This window comes from Papaver somniferum, unplaced genomic scaffold (assembly GCF_003573695.1).
Source record: "Papaver somniferum cultivar HN1 unplaced genomic scaffold, ASM357369v1 unplaced-scaffold_22, whole genome shotgun sequence".
Lineage (NCBI taxonomy): Eukaryota > Viridiplantae > Streptophyta > Magnoliopsida > Ranunculales > Papaveraceae > Papaver > Papaver somniferum.
This window is the reverse complement of record NW_020632152.1, coordinates 315,010-342,919: the sequence shown is the minus strand read 5'-3', so window position 1 is coordinate 342,919 and position 27,910 is coordinate 315,010. Positions and strand designations below refer to the sequence as shown.

Here is a 27,910-nt window from a genome sequence, read left to right as displayed (position 1 = left end):
TTTTTTTTTTTTTTTGTTGTTGTATATATGCTGCGTTGTGGTTATCAGAGGAGAATAATTCTAAGTCCGGGAAGAATCAATTGATGCATTATCTTTGTTCCTTAGAAACCAAAAAATGGAATTGTTACAAGCCACCGATGCTGGGAATGCTCGACTTGTGCATGAATGTGAGGATACGTTTGAGGCGAATCAGACGCAGTACTTTCACGTAATGGATTTATATGTGGATCGGCTGAGTGCTTATCGGGTCGGCCCTTCAGTAAAGACTGTTGTAGCCTCTGCCAAGGCAGCTGAAATATTTTCTGATGCTCGTGCCCGGATGGAATATCAAGAAAATGAGTTGGCTGTTGCATGCGGACGGTTAAAACGTGCGTGTTAAGTATTAACCTCGTTTCTTTAAATTTTAAGCATCTGATTAAGTTTTTGTCTATGTAATACTTTGTTTTATCTTCCCGTGTATTTATCCCAAGCGCGTTCACCTATCTTGATAATGAATATATCGATCTTATTGCTCCGGATCGACTCTTAATGCTTTATCATTGCGCATGGCTTTATTTAATCTAGCTATACTCGTACTCAGTGCTTTATTCATTCTTGCCATGCTTGAGGCTATCGTGCATCTTATTGCACAAAGTCTAGTCATAGTGGGGATGATACTCCTTTTATGGGTTGTTCTCATAGCCTAGTCGTACTAGAGGCTATTAGTGCATTTCATTGGTCATGCGCGGAACCTATCCAGACTTGGGGCTATTAATGCACTTCATCGATCATGCACGAAACTTAGCCGGACTCGGGACTATTGGTGCACTTCATTGGTCATGCACAGAACCTAGCCAGATTCGGGGCTATTGATGCACCTCATTGGTCATGCACGAAACCTAGCCAGACTCGTGGTTATTGGTGCACTTCATTGGTCATGCACGGAACCTATCCAGACTCGGGACTACTGGTGTACTTCATTGGTCATGCACGGAACCTAGCTAGACTCGGGGCTATTGGTGCACTTCATTGGTCATGCACGGAACGTAGTCAGACTCGGGCTATTGGTGCACTTCATTGGTCATGCACTGAACCTAGCCAGACTCGGGGCTATTGGTGCACTTCATTGGTCATGCACGGAACTTAGCCCGACTCGAGGCTATTTATTTTGACACATAGTTAAGATAACAATACTTATATTACTAATAATCAGCCATCCGGCGTACATTTAGTTACTATGCATAATATGCTTTTAGCCATTTACCATTGAAAGAGGTCTTGATCCAGGATCCGCTCATCCGCTTGGGATAGTAGTATCAACTTTTCGCAGCTTCGGTAATCATGTAGGGGCCTTCCCAGTTCATGACAAATTTTTCGGCCTTTGCATTTCGTTGAACGTGCGGGGCAATCTTCATGACTATATCGTTTTCTGAGAAAGTTTGTTCCTTTACCTTCTGGTTATAGTATCTTGTTGTCCTTTGTTTAAACTTGTCCGCAAATCTTTCGGCTTTAGCTCTTCGCTCCTCCAAGGTACCAAGATGGGAGAACCGACTAACCTCGTCCGGAGTGGTGAGACTAGCCATGGCTACTCGTACTGAAGGAATAACGATCTCTGCTGGTAGTATTGCATCCTACCCATATACCAAGGAATATGGTGAAGCCCCAGTTGAACTTCTTTTAGAAATGCGGTATGCCCAGAGTGCGAGTGGTAGATGTTCATGCCAGCTTCTGTGATGATCATGTACCGTCCGTTCCCCTGAGGGTAATAGACAGTCGAAGTATGAAATTTAATACCGTACTGATCTAGCAATTCTTTGACAGTTTGGTTGACGAAATTTAATACCGTTGTCTGAGCGGATGATCATTGGTGCGCCGAATCGACATATGATATATTCTTTGATAAATGTTGCGATGGTGGCTCCGGAATAATCATGAAGAGAAATGGGCTTCTACCCATTTTGAAGAATACTCGGTCGCGGTGATGATATACTTATGTCGTCCGGACGAAATCAGACTTATCTTCCCAATGATATCGAGTCCCCAGCTATGGAAGGGCCAGGGACTGACGATATTGTGTAGCAACGTATGAGGGGCCCGGATTAATGGTATGTGGCTTTGGCATTACTGGCACTTCTTCACATGCTCGGCTGTATCAAATTCCATCGTGGGCCAGTAGAAGCCTCCTCCGTACCGTTGTAAGAAACGCTTCCTCATACCCTGATGCTACGCATTATGAGATGTAGACATCACTACTTCCGCTTCTTCTTGTGATAAACAACACAATATTATATCTCCGTAGATTTTTCTATAAAGAATCCCTTCATTTATAAAGAGTCGCCCGTCCTTCCGCTGAATCTTAAGTGTGTCTTGTCTATTTTCCGATAGATGTTTATGTTGAATGAAATCTATATATGGATGCCTCCAATCTTCTATTTCCATGCTACATACTTCTGTTTGTTGTGGAGGCGCTTGGAAGTCTTCACATTTATCTTGTACTACTGCTGCTTGAAGTTCTATTATCCGACTTCGACATATTTGGCCAATATAGACTCATCCTCCGTAAACGGCAGTATAGCGGAACTCCTCCTGTCTTCCCGCAAGATTCTGTATGAACACGACTCAGTATCTCTTGTGCCTCTATTTTTCCTACACAGCGTGATAAGGCTCCTCCAGGTGTTCGATAATACAACGCCCCTCGCAATATTACGAATTGTTTTAATACCTTAATGGGAAACAACTGCTCGTCCGCTTCTCTGGTTAATTCCTCGATATAACCTATTCTCCGGTCATCTTTTTGTTCAAACACCGCGTCTTCTTTCCACGCACTCGTCAACGTCCTTTTATTAACTACCATTGTCCCTTCATATACTTCATTCAATTACTTTTTTGCTCCTGGAGTGGCTAATGCGTCGACATGGCGATTAGTGGTTCTTCCCGTATGTTCGATAACAGTACTCCCTCTCTTTGCCATCAGTTCTTGGACTTCCGCTCGATATGGGGTTAAGTGCGCTTCTTTTACCTGGAAATCTCCTGATATTTGACTTATGACCAGCTTCAAGTCTACTTTTACGTCTATCGCTCCCAAATTAAGTTCTTCCACCATACGCATCCCCAAGATTAATGCTTCATATTCTGCCACGTTATTACTACACTCGCAATCTAACTTAAATGGGAATGGCAATAAATCCCGCTTGGATGTTTCAAAGACTGTACTGGTTCCTCCGTGAGAACCATATGAGTATCCGTCGAAAAACATTGCCCATCGTTCCTCTTCCTCAGATTCTGCGACTTCTCTAGGTATCTCCTCACTTATTTCCATCACATATGTTCCCGGAAATGCAGCTAATAGATCCGCAAACGCCTGCCCACGGACTCCTTTTGACCGTTGATATTTCAGTTCAAACTCGGATAGCTGTAATAACCATCGGTCTGTTAACAAGACTGGTTTCGTGGCTAGATAAGCAATCGGATTAGTAGTCGCTACCACTATGGTCTCATGAGCAAGCAAATACGATCGCAATTTATGCGTGGCATAAATGAGCGCTAAACATGCTTGTTTTATTTTTGAGTATCTGAACTCCGCGTCTCTAAACCCTCTACTGATGTAATGAATCAGACGTAGATGATCATTGTCGAGGTATTGGTCTAACAGTTCCCCGACCGCCATGTTAGTAAAAGCTGTGTACAGATAAAGGGTATCGCCTTTAATGGGTGATCGTAAACTCGTGCACTAATCAGACATTCTTTAAGCTTCTGAAAGGCTCGCTCCTGCTCGTCTCCCCACTCGTATGGTTTGTTCTTTTTCAGTAATGGTGAGAAAGCGGATAGTAATTGGGCCAATCCTGGAATGAACCTCCGGACATAAGATATTCTTCCTATCAAATTTTGTAGTTCTTTCACATTCCCAGGCGGTGTCATAGTAGTTATTGCTTCTACCTTGCTTAGATCGATCTGTATTCCCTTGTTCGTGACAACGAATCCTAAAAACTTACCGAAAGTAACGCCAAAAGGGCATTTGAGGGGGTTCATCTTTAGGTGGTATTTCATGCATCCGTCGAAAACGCGCTTCAGGTGGTCTTGTGTGGTGAACTCACTACAAATATTCAATCTAGTCATGGTAAGATTATCAGAATAGAGATTATTGAAGAGTACGAACTAGAATAGTTGAGAAATATAGCAGAGAAAAGAATAAGCAGTAGCATAGGAGAAGATTGAAGGAAGAATATGAAGATTTAAAGATTGCAGAAAGTAGAAAGTAGAAGAATGAGTGAAGGAAAATAGAGTTCACTACAAAATAATTCACATGTCCTTACAACCACAAGAATGGTGCAAATATAAATCTAGCCAAATACATTCACGTCATGCATGTGAATGTGCCTTAAGGCAGACAAGAAATGATAAGGGAAACCACCCAGGCAACTACCTAAGGTTCATGACAACTGCCTACTGCTCCAAAGGATCCTTGTCCCCAAGGATCATCTGAGGAAAATTATGCTCCATAACATCCTTGTCCTTCCAAGTAGCATCATCAGAAGTGGAGTGAGACCAATGTACCAGCACCTGAGATACAGTTTGTTTGTTACGCTTAACCAATCTAGAGCCCAGAGTGTAGTGGAGAAATCTTCATGCATCCATCATTATCCAAAGTTGGAAAGACAGTTTGAGGAGTAACAGTTTGTCCTACCTTGAGCTTGAGCTGAGATACATGAAAAACATGATGGATTCTGGAAGATGCTGGCAATTTCAGTTTGTAATCTACTTATCTTATCTTTCTTATGATATGATATGGCCCAAAAAAATTTGCAGCAAGCTTGAGGTTCCTTCTTAACTGAACTGAAGACTGTCTGTAGGGTTGGAGCCTAAGATAAACCCAATCTCCCATTTGAAACTGCCTCTCACTTCTGTTCTTATCAGCTTGTTGCTTCATTTTATGTTGTGCCTCTTCCAAGGTGGATTTAAGTAGAATATTCATAGCTTGTCTGTGCTGCAAGTAATCATCCACTTTAGCATTAATAGCTGGAGAATAATAAATCAACCCATATTGTGGTGGGGAATAACCATAGAGATCCTGAAATGGATTGAGTTTCAAGCTAGTGTGATAAGTGGAGTTAAACCACCATTTTGCCAATGACAACCAGCTAACCATTTGGTTGGTCTGTAGATTGTCATGCATCTAAAATAAGACTCTAAGCAAGCATTAACTCTCTCAGTCTGACCATCTGTTTGAGGGTGATATGCTGTACTAAGATGAAGTGAAGTACCAAGCTTCTTGAATAACTCCTGCAAAAAGCTGCTCAAGAACACACTATCTCTGTTAGATATAATGGTTTGAGGAAGACCATGGAGCTTGTAAATGTGATCAAGGAACATTTTGGAAACAAATTGAGCTGTATATGGATGGCTCATAACATTTTGGAAACATTTTGTAAATGATAACTTCTCTACCCTCAGACTTAGGCAACCCAGAGATGAAATCCATACTAATGTGTTGCCATGCTTGATCTGGAACTGGTAATGGATGTAATAACTCACCTGGCAATGTATTAAAACCTTTATGTTGTTGACAAATGTCACACTCTGCCACAAACTGAAAGATGTCCTTCTTCATATTACTCCAATAGAAGAAAGATTTTGCTCTATGGTAACTTGCTTGGGTACCAAAATGACCTGCAATGGAAAAAGAATGAACAACAACCATAATTTGTCTTCTTAGTTCACCAGAGGAACCCACATAAGTTCTCCCTTTAAACTTGAGTATTCCCTGAGAATAAGAATAATGAGGTACACCGCCTGTGGAAATAAGGAGCTTTTGCATAGTAGTCTTGGCATGTTCATCTCCTTCATAACTAGAAATTACTTCAGTTAACCAAGTTGGTTGAACTTCATAGATAGCATTGCAGGATGAAGATGATTGGGAAGGAACTCTGGACAAGGCATCTATAACTCTATTCTCTGCTCCTTTCTTATGTACCAGTTCACACTCATAACCACGTAATTTGGATAACCATTTCTGTTGAAATATGGAATGTAACCTTTGCTCCATAAAAAACTTAATACTTTGATGATATGTATATATTTTGAAGTGATTCCCTAGCAGATAGGATATTCATTTAGTAACTTCCAATACTATCGCAAGCAATTATTTTTCATAAGTTGAGTAAGCTAAGTATCTGACACCCATGCTTTTACTGAAATAAGCTATTGGTTGCTTATCCTTCATGAGAACTGCTCCCACTCCTACATCAGAAGCATCTATTTCTAATTCAAAGGGATTTGAGAAGTCAGGTAATGCTAGAACTGGAGTTGTTTCCATGGCCACCTTTAGCTGATCAAATGCTGATTGAGCTGATGCAGAGTTTCATTGGAAGTTATTCTTCTTAAGTAATTCATTCAAAGGCTTGCTAAATCAGACCATAGTGTTGCACAAACTTCCTATAATATTCTGTTAATCCAAGAAACCCTCTAAATGCCTTAATCTTACTTGGAGTTGGCCATTAAAGCATGCACTCAATCTTTGATGGATCAGCTGCAACTCCTTGTGTACTAATAACATGCCCCAAATATTCCATTTGTGACTGCCCAAAAGAACACTTGCTAATCTTAGCAAAGAGTGAATGTTCTTGTAAGAGTGACAAAGTTATTTTGAGATGATGTAAATGTGTATCCATATCAGGACTGTAAATGAGAATATCATCAAAGAATACTAGAATAAACTTCCTCAAATGTGGCTTAAACACATCATTCATGAGAGACTGAAAAGAAGCTGGAGCATTGATCAATCCAAAGGGCATTACCAAGAATTGAAAGTGCCATTGGTGAAATATGAAAGCATTTTATGAATATCTGCAGGATGAACTCTAATTTGGTGGTAGCCTTCCCTGAGATCAATTTTACTGAAAACCTTTGCTCCTTTGAGTTCATCTAACAATTCTTCTATAACTGGAATTGGATACTTATCCTTGACAGTAATATCATTCAATTTCCTGTAATCCACACAAAATCTTCAGCTGCCATCCTTCTTCTTTACAAGTATTATGGGAGAAGAAAATGAACTATGACTTGGTTGAATTACCCCTGCAGATAACATTTCTTCAACCAATTTCTATACTACTTCTTTTTGGACATAAGGTATCCTATATGGCCTCTGATTTGGTGGTGAAGATAAAGGTTTAAGAGGGATATGATGATCATGAGTTCTTTGTGGTGGCAGGGATGTAGGTTTCTTGAAGATTTTGGGGTAAGCATTGAGTAAATTAGAAATTGGAGGAGGAATTTTTGAATCTTCTTGAATAGCTGAGATAGAATAAAAATTACCAACAATGCCATGCTTGTTTTTCTTGAGAAGTTTTTGTAAAGTTGAGCCAGAAATCTGTGTCAACTTAGTTGTTTCTATTGTCTCTTGAAGAACTACCTTTTGACCTTCTTTAGTAAAAGTGACTGATAACTTTTTGAAGTCAAAAATTATAGGAATCACTTCTTTCATCCAGTCTACCCCCAAAACCATATCACAACCTCCAAGTTTAAGGAACCTCAAATCATACTGGAATTGGTGACCTTGCATTTGCTAACTAAATGCAGGGCACTTAGCATCACTGACTAGCTTATTGCCATCCGCTACAACAACATGTAAAGTTGTAGTTGGATTTATATACACTCCACACAATTTAGAATCTTCAAGGTTTAAGAAACTATGTGTACTACCACTATCAATGAGTATAGTTAGTTTTCTCTTCTTACTGATTCCCTGAATCTTAATGGTGTTATGAGAAACATTACCTGACAATGCATGAACAAATATCTCTACTCCTTCTTCAGATTCTGGAGATTGAACTGTGTCAGATGGAGATTCTTCAGATGAAAGTGTGCATCATCCTCTTCTGTAGCTAACATGTATATTTGTTGTTTAACACACTTATGTCCTGAAGAAAAAACTTCATCACAATTATAACATAATCCTTTGTCCCTTCTAGCTTTCATCTCAGCATATGTCAATCTTCTAATTGGAGGATTTGATGATTGGGAACTGGATGAATTGGTTGTGGTAGTTCTTGTTAATGTTGGACTAATTACAGGAGAAGAGAAACTCTTGTTGGTATTGAAGTTTTGGACATAAGGAGATGAGGGTTTAATTGTGTTTTTATTCTTCTTTGATGAAAGATTTAATAACACCTCTTGCATTCGAGCCAAGTAAATAGCATGAGCTAGAGTTTTTGGAGAAAACATCAACACATGCATACACAATTCTTCCTTGAGGCCACTTATGAAACTCTAAGTAAAGTATTCTTCTGATAGATGTCGATTCTTAGCCAGCATAAGTGCTTTTGAGTTCTTCAAACAATTCTTGATAATCTAACACAGTTCCCACTTGAGATAACTTGTTAAATTCACCAACAATATCATAATGCCCTAACTCTTGAAATCTGTTACTCACAGCTATAATGAGTTCCTCCCAGGTAACTTCAGGTTTACCTTCTTGATAATCTTGATACCACACATCAGCTCTACCTTCTAGATATAATGAAGCTAGGTGAACTTTTTGATCTTCTCCCACAAAATGTATAAGAAAATATTTTTTACATTTCCGAATCCAAGATCTAGGATTAGAACCATCAAACTTTGGAAACTCTGCTTTAGGTTTTGAGTGATGATATTGATGTTCATTATTATGTGTATAAGAATTATTCGTATGACCAGTAGAATCGTTAAGCTCACCGGTTCTTGGCATATGGTTCGCACCAGGACGAGATCCTAAGACTCCATTAGAACCTTCTGGTGTTGGTACGTTTCCAATAGGGACTCTCACCTGTTCATCTATGCATTCTCTAAACACCTCTCGAATGGACTGAAGATACCTTAATGACGGTTGTTCATGGTTCATATTCACTTTCTTGAGTAGATCTGCGTGTTTGAGAGCTAATTCATCTTGTCTTTGACTATACCCCTTATGTGATTTAGCGAGCTCATCTTTCTATTAATTTCATCGATCACAGCTTTGTTTTCCATGGAAGCAGTCGTAGAATCGACTGCTCTGATACCACTTGTAATGAACTCACTACAAATGTTCAAGCTAGTCAGGGTAATATTATCAGAATAGATATTATTGAAGAGTAAGAACTAGAATAGTTGAGAAATATAACATAGAAAAAAAGAAGCAGTAGCAGAGAAGAAAATTGAAGGAAGAAGATGAAGATATAGAGATTGCAGAGAGAAGAAGAATGAGTGGAGGAAAATAGATTTCACTACAAAATAATTCAATATTTTTACAACCACAAGAATGGTTCAAATATAAAGCTAGCCAAATACATTCACGTCATGCATGTGAATGTGGCTTAAGGCAGACAAGAAATGATAAGGGCAACCACCTAGGAAACTACCTAAGGTTCATGACATCTTGATGGTCTTCTCGCGCCCTGGACTTCACCACAATATATCATCTATGTATACTTCTATTATCTGATGCATCATGTCGTGAAAAATAGCTACCATCTCCCGCTGATAGGTTGCGCCGACATTCTTCAGCCTAAAGGGCATCACAACATAATAAAAGTTTCTGTATGGTATATGGAAGGTTGTTTTATGAGCATCCTCCGCGGACATCCTCACTTGATTATATCCGCTCAACCCATCTATAAAAGAAAACATATCATGTCCGCACGTGTTATTCACCATTACGTCTATGTTTGGCACCGTGAAATCATCTTTGGGACATGCTCGATTCAAATCTCGACAATCAACGCAACACCGGACCTTCCCATTCTTCTTAGGTACTCTCACGATATTATCTAACCACACGGGGTGTTGGATCGGCTTGAAATTTTGTCCTTAAGTAGGTTATCGACCTCTTCCTTGATGGAAAGTTCTATCTTTTCCGAGAAGTTACGACTTTGCTGTTTAACTGGCTTGTACTCAGGTGAGACACTAAGGTTGTGCGTGACTAAGCTTATATCCAAGCCAGGCATTTCGTCATACGTAAACGCAAACACATCTTGATATTCATGGAGAAACCTGATCATCCACTCCCTTTCCTCTCCTTGCAAGTGTTTGCTTATGCGTACACAACGGGGATGGTCCTCTAAACCAAGGTTTAATTCTTCTAACCCATCAAGTGCCGGATCGACTTTTACCTTTTCCTCGGGTAACTTCTTTATCATCTCTTCTTCTGAAGTTTCCATTTCTTCTTGTGACTCTTCCGCTACTGCGGTTGTCTCCGTCATTTCTTCATCAACTGATGACATATTGTAATGTTGTTGGCGCTGGGAGACTTCCCCAGCTAATTGCTATGAGCGGTAAACATGCCCTCCTTTCGGTCGTCAGAAGCGCTTGAACTGGATGTTCTTAGTTTCGGTTATTACCCTTTTGCTCCCAGAGGCGGGTCCCATCCGTGATGGGTTGAACACTAACTTGGTCTTTTCTTTTATTTGCTCTTCCGACTGGAATTTTTCCCATTTCAGGAGTGGTCTGAGGTGTTCCGGATGCTCTTCCTGGTTCAGGACCGAATGTGTGTAGAAGACTGCATCGGCCATGTAAGCCTATTCTGGTCCGAATGGGTTGCTTATGGCTGGGATCCGGTACTGCTTTCCTCCAATATTAGTTTTGACACACTGATGATACGTAGATGCTACCACTTTTTGATTCAAAATAAATCCTCTTCCGAGCAACACATGGAACATGGTATCGTCCTCTAGGACATAGAAATGTGTGCTACTAATTTTCACATAGTCTACGTAATGTATACAACTCAGAGGATCGAATACTAGGTAGTAATGATACCTCCGTCGAACTGATAATGCTAAGTTGTAAAAGATATATAAGATCACGATAATAACAAAGAACACAAATATAATGTAAATGCTACTAAGTTATCATGAGACACATGAGATTACGTGGTTCGACTTTAGTCTATGTCCACGGGGTAATGAGTGATTGTTTGTATTAAGTTTCGGTGGTTACAAAGATCTTAAATTCTTCCCAAAGTAATAGAGAGAACTCAAGTTGAAGTAAATACTTAAGTTCTAAACATTAAAGAGGTATAATCTTAAGGCTATATCTTCTTCTCCTAGGAATTGAATGGCTCTATTTTGTTGGTGAAGCTTGGTATTTATAGTCCCTTCGGCTCCAGATATATCTTTGTTGTCTTTGGGTCCATCGTCCCCAGATATACCTTTCGTACAAATGGTACCTTCGTTCATCGTTTATTCTCTCCAGTCGAACTCTGCCACCTCAGCTGACACACGTTCCTTCGGGAACCTCCCAGCCTCAGTACAGATTGGACCTTCGTTCACCGCTATTCTCTACCACTCAGAATCTACCACCTCCTTTCTCTCCACGCGCTTCCGTTTGGCGTGTAGATAAGACATGTGAGCATTAAATGCTGATTGGATATGTCATCTATTTCCGTCCCTTTGCCTGCTGCCGTTTCTCTAGACTAGGCTTTACTTTCTTATCTTGACCGTCGAGGTATCCCGTCTTGGGATGGGATAAAGTAGATCTTCGAAGGTGTCTTCTTCTACTCGGATTCCTCTGTGTAGCGAGGGTACATAGTTATCCTGTATTCGACCAATAATACCGTGCCATGTGCCTTGAAGAATATTGATATTCACAAAAGGAGTGAGCGCTCTGATGGGTCCGATCTTCATCATCATATGTACTATCCCAATTGTTGTCTGGGTTTGTCCTCCGAAGACTCTTACAGTTGTTCCATACATCTTTATTGTTGTCCGCGGCACTCCCAACAGCTCCAGTGTATGTAACGAAATCATGTTAAGTGAAGCTCCACCATCTATAACGGCTCGCTTAAGCGGCTGTTTATTTATGAGAGTTATTAGGTAGAGAGGGCGAAGGTGCTCTCCGGGGTATCATATATCTTCATTCGAAAAGACAATGGCTTCCTTAGGCAACGGATCATAGGGTTTTCCGAATGCAGTCGTTGTTATGGATTTAGATGCTTCACGTATTTGGTTTTCACTAAAACCTAAGGAATCGAAGAATTATTGAGCCAGGATAGTTTGAGCAAACTTACTGGCAACTCCGTTTTTATCTGGGAAGATCGACGTCTCAGATGCTTCACGTTCTTCTTTCTCTTCTGTATCCTCCTAGGGCCTCCAGGTTTCTCCATCGACAGGGCTATGTGAAATTATCATGACTTGGTGTTGGGGAAGCAGATCATTGTTGATGCTCTGGTCCCATATCTCCAATTTTCCTATGGATCACTTTCTTTGGATAATATAACGAAGGGAATAACATTCCACGGTCGGATGATGTACTCTTCTGTGGTAGTGGCAATATCGTTCGTGCATTTTATCCGCTGCAGTAGGTTCTGCGGATACTGGCGGCAAAGTCTCTTCCTTGTTCGTTACCCATTGTTCTAGAAGTCCTACTATCTGTTCTTTATTACATGGTAAAGGAGGTGGCATATTGGACCTTCATCCGTCCGTTCTTCCTCCTCTTCTTCCAGACTGCCCGCGGTAAGAACCAAAATCAACTCCTCCCTTTCCCTTTTCATTTGTTTGTATTTGATCATTGAAAGCAGGTGCGGATGTAGCGTTGACAGAGTGTTGTTTCCAGGTATGTCCGCCTTCTCCCAAGTGCATAACGTCCGCACAATCTGATATCCGGGATGTAGCCTCTTCAACCTCCACAAAGGTTTAAAATTTGAAATTTGTTAAATTTAACCGGAAAATTGTGTCCATTCCTCTAATGCAGATCTCTACTAGGCGCTCCTCCGGGATATCCTCATGGAATTCAAGTGTGAAACCTCGGAAATGAGTAATATATTTCCCGATCTCTTCTCCTACCCTTTGGGTACATCTTCCCAAATCTATCGTTGTAACTCTCCTTTGACCAAAATAAAATTTCTTCAAGAAATGTTGTACCATATCGGGCCACGAGCTGACACTTCCGGGTTTTAAGTTGTCATACCAGGTAAAGGCATTGTCCGTCAGTGACTTCGGGAATTCCCGCATACAAAGGGTTTCGTCTTGAGCATAGGCATTCATTGCTGATAAGAAACGACTCACATGTTCTCGTGCATTCCCATTTTCTCCGTAAGTTTTGAATTTTGGCGATGTATACTCCTTGGGATATAAGTAATCAGCAACCTCCACAGAGTATGGTGTCCCTAGCGAGTCATAGGCGTCATGCTTTGTCACTCGGTAATTAGTCTCCAAATATTTTGCGATCGCGTATTCTGTCATTCCTTGAACATTATTCTTTGCGCTGACCACTCTAGAAGTTATCGTGTTATGTTCCCTTGCTCGCTTCAGGATCCCACATAATTATTGTTGCCTCTTGATAGACGCGTCCAACTCCTTTTGCATTTCGAACACATCCCATTCGCTTGCTTAAACAATGATATTCCCTTTCGATGTCTCTGCTTTCTTTTGAGCTACTCCTGCGCCTTGCACGATAGGTATGGTAACCACTGCTCCAATCCGTATCTCTTCATCGTTTTTTCCTTATACATCCTTTACAGTAACATTATCCAAATTCGGGAATGCTTCACCCGTTGATGCTTCCTGGATCGCACTTGGGAGTATTATGATGGAAAACAGGCTAAGAACCTCCCACTATAGTCACAATGTTGATAGGGTAAAACGTGGGAAGGAGGAACTAGCCCTAATCACAGAAAGTACTCCCAAGGTGTAGAGAGGTTTATGAAGAGTAACGGTGGATTAGTTTTGTCCTCTAAGCATACTTTGGTTTCCCTTTTATAATAATTATCCTTTCCGCTTTTATGGATAAGTGTCAATAAGATTAATATATTACTAAACTACCATTCCCTCTCTTTCAAGTTATTAACAAACCCTAAGAGGTTTTCCATTCTTCTTTGGGCCAAAGCCAGCTAGTTTAATATCTTCTTTCATGGGTTAGGACTTTCCCAACCTTGTTGGGTTAGGCTTAGTCCCCTAGTCTTCTCTATTTAAAAGGGACCCTTAATAGGTTAAGGGGCTATCTATTTTAGGGTTGGTTATTTTCATGTATCAACAATGATCAACAGCTGCTATTAACAGGAATTTTCAAGCCGGTACAAGTAGGTACCCCCGAACCGAGTATCCGTATCGGTCTACACTGGTTCTCATATTCAGTCCTGTTCCCTGTACTTCCTCCTCCGGTTCCGGTTCTTTTTTCCGGTTCTGGTGCGGTTCACCGGTTTCGGTCCGATTTCTGTGCATCCTTAACCGCAACGATCCCCGCTAAAAAACCCCACACTCCCGGATAACCGCAGTGGCTAAGTGGGGACAGTGCCACTACTACTTATAACCTCAGTGTTATGAAACGAACCATTACTTATATTCCATTCAGCCAACCACTCCGAATATCAGGGTATTACAATAACACCACTTTAAATTGGAGCCATCCTCGGCTCTAGAATATATATATATAAATTCAAGACCCATATTTCTGACGTTTCCTGCCCCTTATGAGAAGTACTTGGACCAATCTCGTCCAGCGTAACTTCCCACCCTCGACAAGTGATCTGTCGTCGGCTCTGATACCATTTATAATGACCCGTCCCTCCACCGATACTGTCCCAACTTAACCACTGCGGTTATCCGACAGTGTAGGATTCTTCAACCGGCATCGCTGCGGTCACATCCAACAACAACTTCTAGGGAGGTCACCCATCCCTGGATTGTTCCCGCCCGAGCACGCTCAACTGCAGAGTTTTCTGCCAACTCTGGAACCAATTGTGCTAAAATGCCTCGGTGTTACGAAAGGAAAAACCATCACTTATATTCCATTCAGCCAAGCACTACCGAATATCGGGGTATTACAATACCACCAACTTAAATTGGAGCCGTCCTTGGATCCAGAATACATTCAAGCCCAAATACCCGACGTTCCCTGCCCTCAGGAGAAGTACTTGGACCAATCCCGTCCAACGTTCCTTCCCACCCTCGGCAGGTGACTCGTCGTCGGCTCTGATACCATTTGTAATGACCCGTCCCTCCACCGATATTGTCCCCACTTAGCCACTACGGTTATCCGGCAGTGTGGGGTTTTTCAACGGGCATCGCTGCGGTCATCCAGCAGCAAATTCCTGTGAGGTTACCCATCCTTGGATTGCTCCCCTGCCCGAGCACGCTTAACTGCAGAGTTTTCTGCCAACTCTGGAGCCAATTGTGCAGAAAAAGCCTCGGTGTTATGAAAGGATAAACCATTACTTATATTCCATTCGGCAAACCAATGCCGAATATTGGGGTATTACAATATTACCACCTTAAATTGGAGCCGCCCTCGGCTCTAAAATATATATTCAAGCTCAGATTTCTGACGTTCCCTGCTCCTCATGAGACTAGCACCTGTAACAACCCTGTCCAGTGTACCCTCCCACCCTCGACAAGCGAACCATCGTCGACTCTGATACCATTTGTAATGACCCGTCCCTCCAACGATACTGTCCCCACTTGGCCACTGCGGATACCCGACTGTGTGGGGTTTTCAACGGGCATCGCTGCGGTAATCCAACAGAAACTTTCCGAATGGTCACCTATCCCTGGATGAATTGCTCCCGCCCGAGCACGCTTAGCTGCAGAGTTTTCTGCTAACTCTGGAACCAATAGTGCTGGAAATGCCTCGGTGTTATGAAAGTACAAACAATTACTTATATTCCATTCGGCCAACCACTCCCAAATATTGGGGTATTACAAAAATTCGTAGAAAACATCAAATTTTCAGAGGTAAATTCTGACCCCAAATAAACTGAAATATATGCCATTGGTCTTGATCAGAATCAGTAGTAGCAAGAGCATCATAAATTGATTTTACTGAGAACTGACCTTTGCTGCCAATGATTCAATTGCATCTGGATCTTCATTAAGCACAATCCCTTCTAGTATATGCCATTTCTTATTCGGTATCATTTTACTCTTTCAGTCTAAAACATATTTTTTATTTTTATAGGAAAAAAAATTATTTATGGATTTAGATGGTTACATTGTCTATCTCCAGTTTACTTAAGATAAAATCTGGAGGACAAACATTCCATTCAGTGTTTGTGTTGATTCTTGCATATATTTTGCAATATCATCATCTATACTATTTGCTTCTCTTTTAACATGAGAGCATTTCCAATTATTAAAAGCACTAAGTAAATTCAAGCATTCCAGAATAACATTGTTTATTGTCCATTTAATCCCTCCAGTCCTTCCATCAATAGCATCCACTACATTCTTGTTATCACCTTCCAAATGCAGTACATAAATATTCCTCCCAGCTGCCCATTTGATCGCTTCCACTGCCGCAGTTGCTTCCCCTTGTTCCTCATATACTGTTATATCAGTGGTCCCTTTTGTTCCAAGGAATTCCCCTGAAGAATTACGAGCTATTAGTCCCATTCCAATAGGTAGATCCTTACTTACAAAGGATACATCAAAATTTATTTTAACAGCATCCTGTGAAGGTGCTTTCCATTTCGGGTTTGAAAGTGAACTAACACTAGGTGCTTGTACATGACCTATATTTCTCTCTATGTTAGAGATAAAACAATTCACACAATGAATGAATTCAACATGTCTAAACTGCATGTTGTCAAAGATTATGGAACATCTGAGTGTCCATATATTCCACAGAATGCAGCTTATAAATCTAATTCTCACCTACACAGAATCAACACAAAAATTATTAGAGACAAACATATCAGTAATCTAAGAAATCAAATTCTTATTGCCTACACTAGCAAGAACAGTAGCATCCATAGCAAACCAAATTCTATGGACAACAAAGCAGTGAAGAAACAAATGTTCAACATTTTCTTTTTCTCTACCACAAAGAGGGCAAATGTCATCTATATTGTGTACATGCATGACTATTTTGTCTCTAGTGGATAAACAGTCCTATAGTATTATCCAAAGTAATTGAAGAACTTTAGGAGGCAGTTTCGTGCTCCATAATATTTTCCATGGAAATCTAGTGTTGCTACTAGCGTTACTAGCTGAGGCCTCGTCCAAAAGAGTATTATAGGCAGATTTAACTGTGAACTGACCATTTCTAGTTTTTGTCCACCTAATTATCCTACGTATCTGATCAACTGTTGCAGCTGGAAAAAAGATTGTTAAGCATACTTAAATTTTCAAGATTTAGTATCTTGATCTATAAGTTGAGAAACATGAACCATATTGGAAGACCAGTAAGTAGAAGGGACTAGATTCTGACACCCATGAATCCACATGTCCTTCCAAATATTGATATCCTTTCCATCAGCTAGCTCCCAACAACAAATGTTGTTTGAAACATATTTCGCAAAACCAAATGGAAAATATATTAATACTGGTAGGTATGACTGAGCATCTAATGAATCAACTAAATATTTATTATCATCGTGAATCACGTTCGTGTTTATTATAGTTTTCCATGGCAATAATTCGTGTTCTTTTTTATAAATAATAGAGAGAAACTAAAACTAAAATAATAAAATTTTGTACGAAGAGTACCAAACAAAATCAATACACATGATAAACAAAATTATATATGCAGCACTTAAAATCAATCCACATGAACAGCTACGTACTTTTAGAAGATATGGAAAAGATATGGAGTATATATGCCGTTATGATAAAAAGATATGCAGATATTTTGTTTCTTTTTTGTACGTATATTACGCATTCATTAGTTTGTATTCTTAGTTATCCTCTTTCTGTTTTTAGCTCTTGAATCTTGTATAACATGATGTTGTTGTGACTCTTTTATCAATCAATAAAGTGAGAAAACCCTTTTCTTCAATATACTGTTGTCATGACAAACTTTGTCACGGCATCAGAGCCAGAAAACATCTAAACCATTTCCGTTGCAATACAGAAAGATTATTATCCTGTCCCTCAAATCTTAAAATATCATAAATCGAGTTATCTCTTTACTCAGATCAGTTAATCATGTCTCGAGAAGATTTTTCACCCATTACTGTCAAGTTTGATGGAACCAATTACAATCACTGGTCATATCTCATGATAAGATTTCTCAAAGGAAAAAGTATGTGGAAATATATCAATGGCACAGAAAAGGCCCCTACTGCAAGCAGTTCCAACGTTGAGGACAAAGACAAGAACAAGGAAGTGAAAGATTCATCAACACAAGATCCCAAAGAAATCTTGGAAATCAACAATCATAGGATTATGACATGGATCGTGAATATAGTGATTACATCCATAAGCATGCAGCTTGTCGATTTTGAAGTAGCCAAAGAAGCATGGGATTTCCTCTCTAAAAGGTATACTCAAATCAACTTTGCACAAAGATACAAACTTGAGAAGGATATTCGTTCTTTGAAACAACAGTCAGACCAGACCATTTCTGATTTTTATTCTGAGATGTCAATCGTGTGGAATCAACTAGAACTTATGGAACCAAAGTGGACTGTTGATACAGAAATATGGAAAAAATATAGAGAGGATTCTAGACTAGTTCAGCTATTAATGGCATTGAGAGATGAGTTTGAAACTGTCAGAGCATCAATTCTTCATCGATCTCCTCTTCCAATGGTGGAAACTGCACTTTCTGAACTTATCATTGTAGAAACTCGTAAGAGAGTCAAGTTAGATATTCCTGTTGTCCTCGCAGTACCAGCACGACCAAGTTACAACTCTCAGTTCAACACTCAAAGGGGTACTCGTGATTTATCTCAAGTTCAATGCCATAACTGCAAGAACTTTGGTCATCTTGCAAGGACCTACACCGTTCACCAAGTACATCATCTGCAAATGCTTCTCAGGTTTCAACATCTCAAACTGCACCTCCTGGCACACCTCAATGTAACTACTGCAAAGCCTTTGGACATCTAGTTGGAAATTGCACATCTCCATCATCTAGAAACATGAGGGAAAGAAGAAGATTGAATGGTAATGTTCCTGCACATCTATCTGCAGCTCCCACTAATTTGTCATATAGTCTAGAGAAACCACAAGCTGCAGCTGGACAATCTATATCACCCAATCTTGTTGAAATCCAGGAGATGCTCAAACAAGCTTTGTCTATTGGTAATAACTCCACAGCTGCTTCTGCTTTCTCAGTTCCAACAGGTACATATTCAACTGAATGGTTTCTTGACTCATGTGCCTCAAATCACATGACTTTTAACTCAACGTTGTTTGAGAGAAAGTGTCCCATTATTACACCAAAAATTCATACTGAAGATGGTACAGAAATAAGTGCTACTCATATTAGCCAGATTAAACTTTCAGACAAAGTACATATACAATATGTGCTTCTGGTGCCTCAGATTAAAATGAATCTCATATCTATTGGTCAATTACGTAACCAAGGTTTTAACATCCACTTTACTTCTTCTGGTTGTTTTATACAGGATCCTATGGCAAAGATGCTTGTTGGGATAGGCCGTAGAGTTGGTCGGTTATATCTTTTGGAGTCTCTAGCTATTCCTCAGCAATCCAAGAACAAACTTGTTGCTGTTTCTGCTTCTACCTTACCTTCCACAGTATCTCCTTTTATATCTTGGCATTCTAAGTTAGGACATGTTTCTTTCTCTCGTCTTTCTTATATGATTAATAAAGGGTTGTTAGTAAATATACCTGTTGACAAAGAACCTCATTGCATTGCCTGTAAGATGGGCAAACAGCCTGCACTTCCTTTTAATAAAAGTATTACCTTTTCCAATGCACCTTTCGATCTTATACATTATGATGTTTGGGGTAAGAAACCTTTTCCAACTAAAGGAGGGGCTTTGTACTATGTTATTTTCATTGATGATCATACTCGATATACATGGATCTATCTTTTCAAAAACATGTCAGAGTTTCTGAAAATCTACACAGATTTTTCTTTAATGATCAAAACACAATTTGGAAAAATTATCAAAACTTTTCGTGCTGATCAAGGTGGTAAGTACATATTCAATCCTTTAAAGGATTTCCTAAAATCTCAAGGAACTCTTCTACAATTATCTTGTACAGAAACTCCAGAACAAAATGGTGTTGCTGAAAGAAAACACCGACATATTATTGAAACATCTAGAACACAACTCCTATCTTATTCTGTTCCCTCAAACTTTTGGGGTGAATCCGTTCTCACTACCGTTTACACCATTAATCGCATTCCAACTGTAGTTATAGGAGGTATATCACCGTACGAGAGTTTGTTCAACACGAAACCAATCTACTCTGAACTCCATGTTTTTGGTTCAACATGTTTTGTTCTTCTCTCAGATCGTGAGCGAAACAAACTTGGAAAGAAGAATACTATGTGTGTTTTCTTAGGATATGGTATAGAACAGAAAGGTTACAGATGCTATGATCCAGAGACTAGAAGGTTACGTATTTCTCGACATGTAACCTTTTAGGATAAAATACCTTTTTGGTCCCTTCCAAGTAGAAAAACTTCTACCTTAGAGAGCTTCACATATCTAGATCTTTTTGATGATACTTCTCTCGAGAATTCCTTACCTATCACAGACATTCTTGTGCCTACTTTTGCTGAATCTATTGCAGTTACTGAAGGTGAAGCTGATACTGACAACTCTATGGAGCATTCTGACAATGCATCTTCACATGAGGATCCTGTACAAGAAGCTAGCCCTCTGCCTCCGCATGTACGAAAACCACCAGCTCAGTTTTCTGATTATCACTGCTCTTTATCAAGTATTCTGTCTTTGAATGAACCTAAAAGTTACAGGGAAGCATCAATGATACCAGAATGGTAAGACTCAATGGGAGAAGAATTGACTGCACATAAACTTGCTGGCACATGGGATATGGTATATTTACCACCTGGAAAACCTATTGTGGGAATTCATTGGGTCTATAAGGTCAAAACTAAATTAGATGGTACCTTAGAACGTTGCAAATCTCGTGTGGTTGCCCAAGGAAATACACAACAGTATGAGATTGATTATGCAACAATACGTACTCTTCTTGCCGTGGATGTTGTACGTAATTGGGATCTTCACCAGATGGATGTTAAAAATGCATTTTTGCACGGAGAACTACAAGAGGAAGTGTATATGAGACCCCCTCCAGGCTTAGTTCATTCTCCTAATCAAGTATGTAAGCTTCGTAAAGATCTCTATGGACTCAAACAAGCACCTCGTGCATGGTTTGAGAAATTTTCTGCTGCTATTCTTCAATTTGGCTTCCGTCAAAGCCCATATGACTCCGCAATGTTCTTCAGAAGAACCGCAAAAGGAACAATACTTATTCTTTTATATGTTGATGATACGGTTATCACAGGCAGTGACTCAGAAGGTATAAAATCGTTCAAAATTCATCTGAATTTAGGCTTTCAAATGAAATATCTTGGTCACTTAAGATATTTCCTTGGCATAGAAGTTGATAGGTCATCTGAAGGTTGCTTTATATCTCAAATTAAGTATGCCTCTGAGATTCTTAATCGAGCTGGATTAACAGATAGTAAGACCTCAGAAACACCTCTTGAGCTTAACGTTAAGCTAAATCCTATTGATGGAAAAGCTATGCCTGATCCAACTTTGTATAGACAACTAGTTGGGATTCTTAATTATTTGACAATAACAAGACCAGATATTAGCTATGCAGTACACGTTGTAAGTCAATTCATGTCAGCTCCTCGCATTACACACTTTGCTGCCATTTTCAAGATTCTATGATACATCAAAGGAACATTGTATCAAGGATTGCAATTCTCTTCTAAGTCAGACCTTCGTCTTCTTGCTTATACAGACTCTGATTGGGCAGGTGATGTAACCGATAGAAGATCCACATCTGGTTATTGTATCTTTCTAGGCAATTCTCTAATTTCTTGGAATAGTAAGAAGCAGTCAGTTGTCTCTCGATATAGTGCTGAGGTTGAATATAGGGCTATGGCACACACTACCTCTGAAATAGTTTGGTTACGGTGGTTACTGAGTGATATGGGTATCCATCTAGCAGGGTCTACTCCTTTATCCCGTGACAATAAAGCCGCTATTCATATTGCTCATAATGATGTTTTCCATGAGCGTACAAAACACATTGAGATCGATTGTCATTTCGTACGTCATCACTTCAAAAAGAAGACCATTACACTACCGTATGTTAGCTCAGAAATGCAGCTTGCAGATCTTTTCACCAAGTCTCTATCTTCTAATCATCTCAAGTTCTTGGCCAACAACCTCAAGATGTGTTCTATAGCATCTTGAGGTTGGGGGGGGGGGGGTGTTAGAATATATGGAGTATATATGCGTTATGATAGAAGATATGCAAATATTTTGTTTCTCTTTTGTACGTATATTACGCATTCATTAGTTTGTATTCGTAGTTATCCTCTTTCTGTTTTTAGCTCTTAATTCTTGTATAAAATGATGTTGTTGTAACTCTTTTATCAATCAATAAAACGAGAAAACCCTTTTCTTCAATATACTGTTGTCATGACAAACTTTATCACGTACATGTCTATAATGATTTTATGGAAAGGAAAGCGGTCACTCTTGCAATAATGTTTTTTTCAAGATTGGTGAATAGGTCTACTCATTTGCTTGCAGGTGTACCAAACAAAACGAAATATAGGAAGTTTTTAAAGAAAATAATAATTCCCATCAACTGAACTAAAAAAATATATATTAACAATGAAATAAAAAGTAATTAATATTAATAATATAATATAACTCAGGTTTGCTATATATAGAGAGAGATGCCTTGAATAACAAATGAACACAACCAAAGCTAAACACAAAATCTGTTTTAGAAAAGGGAAAAGAAAACAAAGCAACAGTAGGAGTCGAGTAGTTAAGCATCTTGATCTTAAGGATGAAGCCATCATTTGTTGGAACTGTGTTCTTTGCAATGATTGGTGTATCCATAACACTCCGTAAGTCTCTCTTTTTGATCGAAATCTTTCTTTAACTCTATGTTGTTCTTTATTTTACAAAAAGAAAAAAGAAAACAATCTATATTGTTCTGGTTAACTGATTATATCTTTGTGCTTGAAACCTTTATTTCCTTCTTTGTTTTCCCAAGTGAATAACGTATTTGGTGCTCACGAGTAGTACATCGACATCGGTTACTTGAAACAATTATACGAACATGATATAACAGAGATATTGTGATATAGAATATGACTCATTTATTTTGCGATAGATCAGCCTGTTTCTATATATGGCCTGATTTTAATTTGTTTCATGTTACTGTATATTTCACAATTATTGGATTGTATTATAGATAAAAAAAAGAAAAAAAATATTTTATTTTGTTGAGTTGGATTGGTTAATCCACTGTTGATGAAACCGTGCTAACGAGTAATTGATGTTGTAGAAATGCAAACAGGGACTGCTATTTCATGCGACCTTGATGAAATAGCAAACAGGGACTGCTATTTCATGAGATCAACAAAGAGTGGTGTAGCAGTTCCTGTTTGCATTTTGTTGAGTTGGATTGGTTAATCCGTAGTGAGTTGGATTGGATTGTATGCGGATGAGATAAAAACCGTTCCATACCGGCCCATGCTCACCCCTATGGACTTCTATGGTATGAAATATGAAGTGGCTTTTAATAGTGTTTCTACATATATGTGTATTGAGCTGGAAGGAGGAGGACGTGAATATGCTTCCTATATTCCTATCTAATTAAATGTCATGAGAATGTGATGTTAGTGAGCAACAGTTATGTCTGGGCTCAATTGATATACCGTGGTTTCCTAAGCGCTTTTGAAATTTTAAGAAGATGTTGAAATTTGATTTGTGAGGAACCGAAAGTGATAGTTGAAACGACATTATAACAAAAATCATAGAATTAAAACAAGGGTTTAACACCTCAAAGTTATTAACTATTGATACTAATACATGTCTGCTTATGTTTCTAGATCTTAATCTTCATCTTCTTGTCTTTCATTTGTCCATAGTTCTCCTATTTCGTTTCTCTTATTCGATAGATCCAACTTCTTACCCCGAACCGATTCTAATACTTCCACATTTTTTCATATGAGGAAGTTTTCTGCCACAAGTAGCAGCAACATAGAAAACCTTATGCATGCTAATGAGTTTTGCGACTTCTTCAGTGGCATAAGTATAAATACAATTTACATCAACCTCCCTGACCAAAGCACAACAATTCTTCGCTGGTCGAACATCATGACGTCCTGTCTTCAGTACATACTTTGCACAAAGGTCTACCAAAGCTTTAGTCTCATCTTCACACCCTGGGACACTCCGGCCTGAAAGTGCAATTGCTGTTGATGTTAGAATTGAAACTAAGAGCGCTATAAAAAAAATCGACACGCAAATATTTCTGCTTACTGCTGCCATCTCTTACTCTAACACTTCGATGTCTGTTATTCTTATGATGGTTTAAGCTTGAAGTTCCTCATGTTTGGGTCTCCTTATACTACTATATATACATCGTTCAGTTGGTAAATAGTATATTCCTCTAAGCAACATCGGCCACGTTGCGATTCCTCCTCGGAATTAACTCCTCCTGCCTTCAATGAGCTAACCTATACAATACCTGATCAATGCATGCATAACATTGGGAATGGATTGGAGTACCTAAAGTTAACTGGGTACTTTGTATCCTCTTTTTTTGTGGGAATATTTGTCACACAACATTTGGCAATGGCAAAATGTATAGAAAGCTGGAAACCTTCTGTTACAGCTATATCGTTTTTCTTTTTACTAAATACTTGGAACGGCCCACAAGAACATTGTTGTACATAGTTTATTGTGAACCCTGCGTCACCCCATGACTTCCCGCTGTACCACGGTAACACCGACACTAGTTTCATTTAGTTATTTAAGTTGAATGGAGTTTTTCACTTACTAAAGGAAATGGAAACCGTACCTATATACCAAGAAACGATTGCCAGCATATACGAATATACGCATTTTCTTTTATTTTTCAAGGACCAGATATATATCAGTAATTCTTAACCCAAGTGATGCTATACCAACGGGGAAAAATCCCACAAAAAATTCCGTGAACCTTTTTCAAACAAGTGTAGTTTAATTGACACAAAAGTCTTTGAGTAGCCACCAAGAGAATAGCAGGAAATTGTTTTTGTTAATAACAACTACAACAGTGTGTTCGTTGGCTCTAAAAATCTAGAGTTCCTCTCTTTAACGAGTGTTCACAAAGCAATTCAATTTCGTTTTGAGGTAATTCTGGCAGCTATATATATGTAGTGAGAGATAAGATTCTTTGAGGTAATTGAGTGTGCAGAAAATTAAATGTGCATAAATGTGTTACTCCCTCCGTCCCTCTCCTAAGTGACCTATTTGAAATTTGCGCAATTTTTAATGCAAACAAGGAAAATAGTATTTTTAATCATTTTTTACAATTATACCCTTATGAATAATAACTAGTGAAATTTAAAAATGGTTTATCTCTCAAAATACTCCACGGATGTTCGCAAATTTCATACAATTGAAAAGTATTTTAAAACACCTACGTAACGAATATAAACATGCCTATCAAATTATACATATTTCATATATTATTTATAATTAACTAAAAGGATAATTCCGGAATATCTCATTATTTAGTGATATAGGTCACTTATCATTGGGACAAAATCTAAAATCAAATAGGTCACTTAGGAGTGGGACGGAGGGAGTATTTTTTATTAACATCATCTCTTTGGTTCATAGGTGCCACTTGGTACATCGTAATGAGTTTACTCAGGTGGTACGCTCCCCTGCTAAGAAAAAAGAAATGAAAAACATTTTGGAAATCTGCTTCTTATGTATCTTTCATTTGTTCATTCTTCTCATTTTATTCCGATGGATCCAATACTTCCACATTTCTTCATCGGAGGAATTTTCCTTCCACAGGTATCAGCGACGTAAAAAACTTTATCCAAGCTAATAAGTTTCACAACGTCTATAGTGGCATGCATACACATACAAGTTACATCACCCTGCTAAAGCTTTAGCTTCATCATCACAGCCCGGGACATTTTGCGAAACTGCATTACCTGTTGACCTTAGAATTCCACTTAACAATACTAGAACTAAACTCAACCGAAAAATTATGCTACTAATTTCCATTGCCATCTCTACTTAACCTCTTTGCTCACTCTTTTTCTTTTTGATTGTTTAGCTTTAAACTGCTTGTTTGGGTCTCCCAATACAACTATTTATAAGAAGCACATTGCCATAAGGGCAGGCAGGTACATGCAACTGCCTGAATGATTAGAGTAGACATTACGCAAAAGAAATCATAATTAGGAAGACACTCCGGGTCAAAAAAAAAAAAGAAAAAAGAAAAAAAAAGTTTCCGAGGTGATATTACCCTTTGTTACTCATATGTATAGACAATGGAAACGTTTCTAGTACAGATTTTACAAAAATGTCGTTGCGGTACCTTTTGTACTTCTCAATGAGTTAAAATGATGACATTATTTGGCTTATGAAGTTTTAGTACGTTTTCTTAAGACTACATGAAAATGCATTTGGTGCTATATTCTGCCGAGACCGCTTTGATTCCCCCCTAATGTTAGCAAGCAAGTGCATGTTTTCCTAACGTGATGTTATTGAGCAATAGTGATACCTGGCCTCAGTTGATATATTGTATTTTCTTTCGTATGAGTGTTTGAAATTTAAGAAGATTTGCATGGATTTGTAGGTAAATGGAGATGTTATACGTGTACTAGAGAGTTGAAACTTGATTTGTGAGGAATCAAAAGCGATATGAAAACAATATTATAACATAAATAATAGGAAACAAGGGCTTAACACATTAAATTTTTGATACTAATATATCTAGATTTTCGTCTGCTGTCTCTTGTCTTTCATTCAGTTGTTCTTTCATTTTCTAAAGGGAGGAATTTTTCTAAGCAACATAAAAGACTTCGAGTTTCGCGACTTCTTTAGAAGTATACTGTATACATATAAATACAATTTATCTCAACCTCCCAGACCAACGCACGAAAACTCTTTGCCAGGCGAATTTTAGGACCTGTCTTCAGTACATACTTTGAACAAAATCTATAGTCTCATCTTCACACCCTGGGACATTCGGGCCTGAAAGTGCAATTGCTGTTGATGTTAGAACTGAAACTAAGACCAACATTGGCCACGTGGCGATTCCTCCTTGAAACTCGTGAGAGCAAAAGATGAGCTCGCTACGTGGCGCAAGATTAAAAGTCGAAATACCCTAATAAAATGCAACCATATACACAATGTAAACCCAACAACTTAGTCTTATCCTATCTAATCAGTTCCAAGGGAACATTTGTAATTGATGTAACCACCTACCCTATAAAAGGGAAAGAGAAATAAGGAAGTGGGGGTCTGATCTTTTGGTCTGATCTTTTGGATGATCTCTAGCTAAGGATAGCCTCCTTCTTCTTCCTTAGAGCTACGTGAGAGCCTCTCTAATGGAGATTATGTAACACCATATATCATAGTGAAACCCCCGTGGATGTAGGTCACCATTGACCGAACCACGTAAAAGATCTGTGTCTCCTTTACTTTCATGTTCTTTATCTTGCTTATGTATGATTATGTAGGTTATATGTGTGATTTGATGGTTAAGATTATTTTGGGTGTAATAGCAGAAAATATGCAACTACATTTTGGCGCTTGAAACAGGGACTAGAGTGATGGATTTATCCAACCTAGTCCCTTAGAACATCATTTGTTCACCATCACCAAGTTTTGTAACAGATCCAGCAGATACAAGAGCTTAAGACAACAAAGTGTCTGGTCCAAGTCCAAACAAAGCTCAAGTAAAAGAAAGAAAAAAGAGGCGTTCGATTCAAAGAAGAAAAAAAAAAAGAAATTGAAGATATGCGGTTGCTGAGAAAAGCTCCAGCAGAAGAGAAATTTAATCTCGCCAAATCTACTGGGAAACAAAATTTTCTTGACATCTCTTTATTTCCTTCTTAATTTTTCAGATTATAAGATTCAAAACAGAAACTTTGAGAAACATTTTACAAAAACTAGGGCTTGTTCTTCAATACAAGTCCGATCTATTTCAAAATCTTGATTAAAGATGATTTTGGGTTACAAATCTACAATCAGTGGACTTTACTCTTC

General features: G+C 38.8%; 2 protein-coding genes across 2 annotated transcripts; both read right to left on the bottom strand.

Moving 5' to 3' along the window:
- Nucleotides 1-15,935: 15,935 nt before the first annotated feature.
- LOC113340520 lies at nucleotides 15,936-16,784 on the bottom strand. Its single transcript, XM_026585655.1, has 2 exons — nucleotides 16,653-16,784; nucleotides 15,936-16,577 (listed from the first exon to the last, which is right to left on the bottom strand). The coding sequence occupies exons 1-2, from the start codon at nucleotides 16,782-16,784 to the stop codon at nucleotides 15,936-15,938; spliced, it is 774 nt and encodes a 257-aa protein (XP_026441440.1).
- A 7,034-nt stretch (nucleotides 16,785-23,818) lies between these two features.
- LOC113340519 lies at nucleotides 23,819-25,924 on the bottom strand. The gene is made up of 2 exons (XM_026585654.1): nucleotides 25,846-25,924; nucleotides 23,819-24,090 (listed from the first exon to the last, which is right to left on the bottom strand). The coding sequence occupies exons 1-2, from the start codon at nucleotides 25,922-25,924 to the stop codon at nucleotides 23,819-23,821; spliced, it is 351 nt and encodes a 116-aa protein (XP_026441439.1).
- Nucleotides 25,925-27,910: the final 1,986 nt, after the last annotated feature.